The sequence below is a fragment of the Rutidosis leptorrhynchoides genome, chromosome 4 (genome assembly GCF_046630445.1).
Source record: "Rutidosis leptorrhynchoides isolate AG116_Rl617_1_P2 chromosome 4, CSIRO_AGI_Rlap_v1, whole genome shotgun sequence".
NCBI classification, from domain to species: Eukaryota; Viridiplantae; Streptophyta; class Magnoliopsida; order Asterales; family Asteraceae; genus Rutidosis; species Rutidosis leptorrhynchoides.
Window position 1 is genome coordinate 473,701,436 of NC_092336.1, and position 9,712 is coordinate 473,711,147.

General features: G+C 34.2%; 1 protein-coding gene across 1 annotated transcript; it reads left to right on the top strand.

Annotated features, from left to right (window-relative positions):
- The first annotated feature begins 271 nt into the window (after positions 1-271).
- Positions 272-868, top strand: LOC139842301 (uncharacterized mitochondrial protein AtMg00810-like). Its single transcript, XM_071832455.1, has one exon. It carries the CDS (start codon positions 272-274, stop codon positions 866-868), a length of 597 nt encoding a protein of 198 aa, XP_071688556.1.
- The last annotated feature ends 8,844 nt before the right edge of the window (positions 869-9,712 follow it).

The window sequence follows — 9,712 nt, forward strand, 5'->3', positions numbered from 1 at the left end:
GTTAAACAACCTCCAGGTTTTGTAAGTAAGAAATTTCCTGATTATGTTTACAGGATTGATAAATCTCTGTATAGCTTAAAACAAGCACCAAGGGCTTGGTATGATACTCTGACATCTTTTCTTCTGTCAAAGAAATTTGTCAGAGGATCAGTAGATAAAACCTTATTCATTAAAAAAAGATAAAGGTGATGTCTTGCTTGTCCAGATTTATGTGGATGATATCATTTTTGGATCTACAAATCCATATTTGGGTAAATAGTTTTCTGATACAATGTCTAAAAAGTACAAAATGAGTAACTTGTGCAAGCTAAATCACTTTTTGGGTTTACAAGTCAAACAAAGTCCTGAAGGAATTTTTATAAACCAGAGCACTTATGTTTTGAACTTAATTAAAAAATATGGTTTTAGAAATTGTTCCACCTTAAAAACTCCTATGAGTGTGTCTGAGAAATTGAGTAAAGATGAATCTAGAAAATCTGTATGTGAAAAGACTTACAGGGGAATGATTGGTTCATTATTATACCTAACTGCTAGCAAACTTGATATCATGTTTGCTACATGTTTATGTGCAAGATATCAGGCAGACCCAAAAGACTCTCATTATAAGGCTGTTAAAAGAATTTTCAGGTACTTAAAAGGCACTCCTAATTTAGGTCTGTGGTACCCCAAAGGTTCTGGTTTTGATCTCATTAGGTATACAGATGTTGACTATGCAGGGTGTAAATTGGATAGAAAAAGCACTTCTGGTGGTTGTCAATTATTGGGTGGAAAATTGGTTAGTTGTTCAAGTAAAACGCAAAATTCTGTTGCTACTACAACTGCAGAGGCTGAGTATGTTGCTGCTGGTGGATGTTGTGCTCAATTGTAATGGATGCAACATCAATTGGCAGATTATGATGTGATTCTATCAAAGACCCATATTATGTGTGATAATGAAAGTGCAATTGCAATAACTGAAAATCCTGTGTTTCATTCAAGAAGTAAACACATTGAGATTATACATCACTTCATCAGGGATTGTGTTGAAAAAGGAAAAATTGTGCTAAAGTTTGTGAAAACTAATGATCAGTTGGTTGATATCTTTATAAAACCTTTAAGTGAAGAAAGGTATTTTATATTTTGGAAAGGTTGGGTATGTTGAATCCTTCTCCAGAGATGTTATCTGGAGAATCTGAAAACTGAGTTTTTTTTAGTCTGGGTGACGTCATCCAGATTCTGGTTTTATAGATTCAGTTGTAAAATTTCTTTCAATTTTAGTTTCTTGAAGTTTCATAAAGTTTTTGTGTAAATTAAAATGTCCTTCTGATTTAGTAATGATTAGATTTTGTAAAATCTATTACAACGGCTAGTTTTTAGTTAATTTCAAACGGTAAATTTTTTTTTGGATCAAATGGTAACTTTGGTGTCAAATCTGTTAATTAAGGTAATTTAGGGTTTTTGTGAATGGTATAAATAGATAGTCTCAACCATTGGGAGATACTTTTGCTATCACAATTCTACAGACTCTTCTACATCATCTTCTAATCAAACACTGTTGATCATCTGGTATTCGATTATTGTTCACCTTCTTGTTAATCTTTATTCTATTAAAAAAATGGTGAAATACATTCCCTATGTTCTTATCCCTACTGCTAATATGAATAGGGCTTGCCCTATTAAGCGAGGTAAGGATGTGCAAGTGCCTGCAAATAATCGGGTGGCTTGTATTGATATACTCCCGATTTTTAAAACCAGGGATATGAACAGCTTGTTATGTTTGTTGCAAAATCATCCTCTCAGAGAAGAATTTTTCAAAACACCTGATTATATGTATCTATCTATACTTGCAGAAATTTGGTATACATGTACAGGTAACTCTGAAGCAAGAACCATCACTGGCACTTATGGTGATTGTGACGACCCAGAAATTTCCGACCAAATTTAAAACTTAATCTTTATATGATTTCGACAAGATAAGCAAAGTCTGTAATATTGATTCTCAAAATTTTTGAACTAATGTTATATATTCAGTTAACCTTTGACTATTGACCGATGATTCACGAACATCTATTTATAAATAGATATATATATATATATATATATATATATATATATATATATATATATATATATATATATATATATATACAATAAGTTGGAATATTAATTATTAAAATTAATTATAAATAACTTGCAATGTGTATTTAAAAACTGATTTATGTATATTAAATAAAGATATATACATATATATAATTTCAAGTTATTTAGTAAATGATACTAACATTCGTTTGTTGATTCGATTGATATTTAGATAAGTTGACTAAAACGTTTAAGATGAACAAGTAAAACACAAATTTGCTACAGTATTTTCGAATTGCTACAGTACCCGAAAAGCTACAGTTTTTTTGAAAACCACTATTTGCTACAGTAAAAATCATTTTGCTACAGTAAAACACTATTTCAAAATGAAAATGTATGTATATTTCATAAATGTTATAAAATATAATATTAACTTAGATATAAAATGTTTTGATTTAAAATAATATTATTATATATTAAGACGTTAATTTCTAGAAGCAAATGACCAAAACACTCGAACGTTCAAGATACACTTCGGGTAACATAGTTATTGGTAATGTAAGTCTATATTTTGGCAAAGGTACGAGTCACGAAACGTAAAGTACAAGTTTTCTAAGCATACGAAAGGACGTTCGAAAAATCGGAACCGGGACATTAGTTGAGCGTCAACGTACATATTATCGGACCTAAAACTACAAGTCAACTATGCACATGAATATAATATAATATATATATATATAATTAATATAAATTATATATATATATATATATATATATATATATATATATATATATATATATATATATATATATATATATATATATATATATATATATATATATAATATGTCTACAAACAAGAAAATAAAACATATTGGGTGCGTACCAGCTGGCCATGCGATCATATGGCATTATGCCTTCTGACCCATGCGATCGCATGGGGTCTGAATTCAGTAAAAGTGTATAAAGCTCGATCAGTTTGGTCGATTTCTTCACACTCTATTCTCTTATTTCTTTTCCACTCTCTAAAATAAATATATTATTATTATTATTATTATTATTATTATTATTATTATTGTTATTATTATTATTATTATTATTATTATTATTATTATTATTATTATTATTATTATTATTGAGATTAATAATATTATTAATCTTATTATTATCAGTAGTATTAATGTTATTTTTATTAGTATTATACATAAAATACTACGACGAGGTCATGTCCAAATGATTTTAAATCGAGTTTTCGAATGAGTCAAAGCTAAGGAAACTATGGGTTATAGCTATGGAGGTTATGGGTAATGTTCGTGGGTATTGTTCGCAAGTCAAACCTAGTGTTTATCATCTCCGTTGCGTCTACGTACTTTCCTACAATATTGAATCACAATATTGATACGTGAGCATTCATATCTTATCTTTTATATATTAATAGTGTATCCATGTCTAGTGCTCGAGTATATATGTTTATACATGCTTGTATGCTAAATTTTGTCGTTAGATAGTTTTATGAAGAATCACGAATTTAATACATATACTACTGATATAAGGTATATGATATGCATGTTATTGGAAAGCTAGCAAAAAATTAATAACTTTTCATTTAGAAATCGTGTGATTTCGATGAACGGATTAAAAGATATAGTCAACTGAATTATGGTTAACGTTAATTAAAATTGTGTTTGAAACTGTAAATTAATATTTAAACAACTTGTCTATGAGATTGATAAATTGGATTTTTAGATATTACTAATCAAGTAAATGAATTTCTATATAAGGCACGTCTCGTCTTGTTGAACAATTGTCAAAGTTGACTGTCTTATCATGTTTTAAAGCTTTATAAACACTATAATCTGATTTTACAAGTATTGGAAAACTATGTGAAATAATAAATCATGTTCGATTGCCATGATAATTCAAATATAATATAGCTCCTGAAATAAATAATATTTTGAGGTTGATAAACTATAAATTCGTTCAATTATCAGGACTTATACTATGTTAATAAACATGTATAGATTTAAAGATCTTATTGGGTCAGGTTGACTTTTGAGATAACTTTTGTTAACTTCTGCATGTCGGTCTCAAGCATTAGGATTGTGATACACTATGACCTGACCTAGCTTGTTAGACATGTATTGACCAACATATGTTCTCTAGGTTGAGATCTACGGTTATTTTGCATTCCGAGTTTCGGTCACATTTCGGTGAATGACCTTATGTGCTACTAAGGTGAGTTTCATATGCTCCCTTTTTAATTGCTTTTGCAATCTATATTTTTGGGCTGAAAATACATGCACTTTATTTTAAACACAATGGATACAAGTACATACTAAATTCTACTCCGAGTTTGAACCGAAAATCCCTTATCTTTGGTAACTAGTAACTGCCGGTTATAAGAACTGGTGGGCGCGAGTAGTTATATATGGATCCATAGGGCTTGACATCCCGTCTGTTCCAGGTATAGAAACCCTAGTCTGAACTATAAAATAGATATATGCTATTTGAGGTTAATACATGTTGGATTGCGTGTATTGTACATGTTGGTTGCATGTATGTTAAAACAGGGGTACTTATAATAACGTTAAAGTTTAGTTACCAGGGTGCTCAATTTTGTAGAATATTTTGATAAACGTTTCTGGATGAAACAACTGAAATCTAGTGATCCACCTTTATATACAGATTATGTGCAACATTAAAACTATGAACTCACCAACCTTTGTGTTGACACTTTTAAGCATGTTTTTTCTCAGGTTCCTAGAAGTCTTTCGCTGTTTGCTTATATGTTATACAAGCTATGTGCATGGAGTCATACATGCTTTATTCGAGAAAACGTTACAATCACAAAATCATCACCATGTATCTTATTTTGACTGCATTGTCAACGGATGTAGTATTGTAAACTATTATTTACGGTGATTGTCTATATGTAGAAATCATCAAATGTCAAAAACCTTAGAAATTGATATGGTGTGCCTTTTTAAAAGAATGCAATGTTTACAAAACGTATCATGTAGAGGTCAGTACCTCACTGTAAAATCGATGAATGATGTATTCATCCAAATGGATTTGGACGGGTCATCACAGTGATGGTGCAAACACTTTAACTATATCTGAAGCGTCTTTAAGACGTGTTTTGAATCTGCCTGCTAGAGATAATTTTGTTGCTTTTGCCTCTAAATCTAAGGCAAAACAGAGTTTTCCAATGGTGGGTCAACCAATGACTACATTGTAACACCCTGATTTTTGTTTTTTTAAATCACAGCGGAAGACTTAAGTTACCTAAATACCCTTAGTTAATTACAAAAATGATTATCACAAATCATTAGCTAGTTACTTATTACAAACCACCGGTGTTACGTTAAACAACTAGTTACATATTTATAAAAGTTAAGACATCAAAGTTCGTCTTGTCAAACATATCGTCAACCCGAATCCCGTCCCTACCAGCACTAAAATCGAAAACCTGCAAGGGAGAAGGTGAGGGGGGGTTAGCACGAGGCTAAATGAATGGAATCATCTAACATATCTAGCATACAGTACCAACTTGTACAACTACAGCAACTACAACAATTAATAACAGGCAATCGACAACTAGTAACCGACAACTAACAACTTGCAACTTGCAACTATCAACTAGCAACTATGCTCCAACTAGAGACTCGGCGGCTTATACGAGCACACGACTACTAGCTGATCAGTCTAGCGTCTACCGAAAGTCCTTACTATTGAATCTCCAGTATAGTAAATCCACACGCAGGTGATGCATCATTCAGTACTATACTCAACAAACAGTAGCCAACTGGACCCAACCACAACAAGGTTGACCTCTCTGAGCTGAACCTAACAACAATAGGTTCCAACAGGCAACTACAACTTGTGCACATAACTGTTAAGCAACTACCACTACGAACAACTGTCCCTACGACTAGCATGGAAACTCTACAATGATCATTATTATAATATATCTACTAAGCATAGCAACTAAAACAGTATAACATAGTAGCACAACTTTCTACTCTATACTACACCCGGAGATAATCCCACTCACCGATTACCAGTAACAGAAGGCACTCAGAATTCTAATCTTACTGAGCCTTCTCTTTCGTCCTTATCACCTGAGAATACACATAACACAGTCAGTAATCATGTCTTGATAACAACCCGACAACAAGACAACAATACAACAATACTATAACCAACACTTAATCACTTTACAAATGGTCTGTCAACCGTACGAGTAACACCATCACACGCACGTTTGAGAACACTCAAACATGCGGTTGACAACTCACTCGTACGTTTGGTCTATGACCAAACATCCAACAATGACTCACCTGATCCGTACGGTTCACTACACGAGTGACCAGTGACTCGTACGAGTCACATCTCAACCGTACGTATTATCACAATCAAAACATAAGTTCCCATCACCACTCACTCGCACGGTTCACCACACGGTTGACTACCTCAACCGTACGAGTGAAGGCTCACTCGTGCGAGTGATGAAGAACAGTAGCAACAACTATTTATATGGGTTTCAACCCATAAGCACAACATCAAACATCAATACATACACTAAATCAACACCTACAAATATGTAATCACTATATGATAAGTCTACATTATAATTTCAACCCATAACAACACTCAAAAGCGTGCACAACAAGGCATACACCTTAAAACCCCTTTTCTAACCAAAATAAAGTTTGATCCAGTTTCTTAAAAGTTTACCATTGGAAAGGATTTTTCATTAGATTCCAACGATACTTGATTCATCAAAAATGGAGCTACGGTTTGAAAGTTATGACCAAAACAAGTTTCCACAATTCTGACCCTGTGCTCACACGTGTGACTGAGGCCTCACTCGTGCGAGTGAGTCCTCACACATGTGGTTGACCCTTAAAAGTGTGGTTGCTCGTAGAGTGACCTGTCAAAAGTGTGGGTGCTGATGAACACCTACAGCTCGCTGTTTTCGCATTTTTTTGACCCCAAAACATGATTTTTGCTCAATCTGATCATGAAATCACTTCAAAAACATCCTATAACAACTATAGAACATATATCTAACATCAATTAAGCATAAAAAAACACATTTCATGAAGATTCAAGCATTAAAACTCACTTTTTATTCAAGAACACAAAAACCCATTTAATTAAGAATTCAAGCAACAATTCAAGCAAAGTAACTTGGATATCAACTCTAGATGATGCACAAAATCAGGTTCTAGGCTTGATTAACTTCAATTCTTCACTAGATTCACTTAGGGTTTGAGAGTGATAAATGTTAGGTACGGGAGCAATTTTAGGAGAGTTCTAGAAAATGAACTCAAAGATACAGATACATACACTTAAGGGGTTTAAAATCCATACCCCACAAAACACGAGTATTTATCAGTTATCTGATATCTTTCGTACTTCGTTAGGAGGCCCTAACGGAGTTCAAATTCAACAAACAAACCTGTTCTGTGACCCTTGTCACAAACTGGTCTCAACTAAACAGCCAAATAATTATAAACATATAATTATTAAAATCACTAATTACGCCATACCTAAGGGTACAATGGTCATTTCATCTAGGCCCAAAACGCGGGTGTTACAAATCTACCCTCCTTAAAAGAGATTCTGTCCTCGGAATCGGGTCAACTATGGTCAACAAATCCCAAAATTGTTACTCGAACCGCCAAAACACACGGTCAACTTTATCGATCTTATCCCCGATACCGACAATATCCACCACAATTGCATAGGGAAATGAGATTCTTGACGTCAATACACTCCCGATACAAAATAATTTGTCACAATCTTCATCGATCAACGTCCGTTAATCCACTTAAGCCCACATATTACACGATCAAGTCAAATAATTAGAGTCAAATTCATGTTTCTTCTCCATTCCGTATCATAAATTTCACGATCTATCATCCAATTCAACTCTTTATACAGTCCACTTTTCCCAATTATCCAAAGCTTAGGCAATTGAATTAGTTATCATGCTAAAATCTATACATATGTCCACGAAATTACCTATTAAGTTAACAGAACTTCACAGGTTATTCGTCTCATGTCCAGTCACATTACAATCCAATATTGTAACATCCTCAAGTGGGCCTAGATGTAAGATTACTAGATTGCCCTTAAGTTGGTGTTGCGTTATTATATGCTTTTATTTTTATTTAATGTTTATTATTAATTAATGATGAGGTTAGGACCAGTTTGTGACAAGGGTCACAGAACAGGTTTGTTTATTTAATTTGGACTTCGTTTGGTTTGCCAAATGATGTACGAAAGATATCAGATAACTGATAAATACCCGTGTGTCACTCAGTGTGGGAATTAAACCCAATTAAGTGACTAAGTGCTGGCTTCCCTTCTCATTTTCTAGAAAACTCCCAAACCCTCCCGTACCTTCATCTCTTTCACATACCAAACCCTAATTTCTAATCTTTGTTCTTGAGCTCAAATCATTTACATTTTCGTGTTCCTTATGATCTACTGATTCTATCAAGATAAGAATCACAAGTTTTCATGATTTAATCTTCAAGAAAATTAGGTTTTTGTGATAGTTTTTACAAAGTGGGTAATTTGGGTCAAAAGAGTTGAATTTGATGTTGTTTGAGTCCAAATCTTGTGGGTTTATGTTTCTTGATGTATAGTGTCTTAGATTTGGTCAGTTTTGAGGTAAAAATCGAGCTCTAGAGCAAGAATTGGATGAATTTGGGTGAAACCCGTCACTTTGGCTTCAGCTTCTGCAGATGAACACGGTCGGCCGAGTGTCTCGAGACACTCGACCGACTGACTCGACCATCGACCGAGTGAGTGAGACCCACGGCCGAGTGTGTCTGTGAAAGACCATCGACCGAGTGACTTGTCAATCGGCCGAGTGTGTGTAGACAATCGGCCGACTGTCTCTGACAGTCGACCGAGTGTCTTGGGCAGTGGAAATTTTACCAAGTGTTGATTTCTAGCCGTTATGCTGCCCGTTTGTATTTTGAGATTTTGATGAAAATTTCAAAAGTGCAGAAGTGTTAAACAGAAAAATTTTAGCGGACAGATTTTCTGACAAAATTTCTATATTTGTGTTATTTGGTGTTTATGGACATAAACTAACTCGTGTATATGTATTTCTCAGGAGAAAAGGAGAAAGAGAAGGTTCAGTGATTAGATAGCTGAACACCTTCTCGTTTGCTGGTAATCGGTGAGTGGGACTAACTGTGGAATTTAGTATAGAGTAGCATGTTATATTATGACTTCCATGCTAGTTAGTTGTACTTATTGATACAGTTAGTTAGTTTATTGTGATGACTGCATGTTAGTTGATGCTTGTCTGCTGGAGCCCAGTGCGTCCCTATTGTGTTGTAGCCTCGGTAGGAGAGATCAACCTGCGGGTTGGGTTCCTCTGTGGTAGCCTAGACAGCCGTGGTGTATATATATGTGAATGACGCGTCCGTTGCGTGTGGATTATGTATATACATACGGTGGTGGAGGAACTTCTGGTAAGCCCCAGCCCGATCAACTGGTGGTTAATGGTTTGGCCGAGCCGCCAGAGTCTCTGTAGACGGCACTTGGGTGATGTTTGTGTGTTAGCTCTTTGTGACATGATTAGTATAACTGTTCTGTATACTATTGCCTGTGGTTAGTCGTACTCACT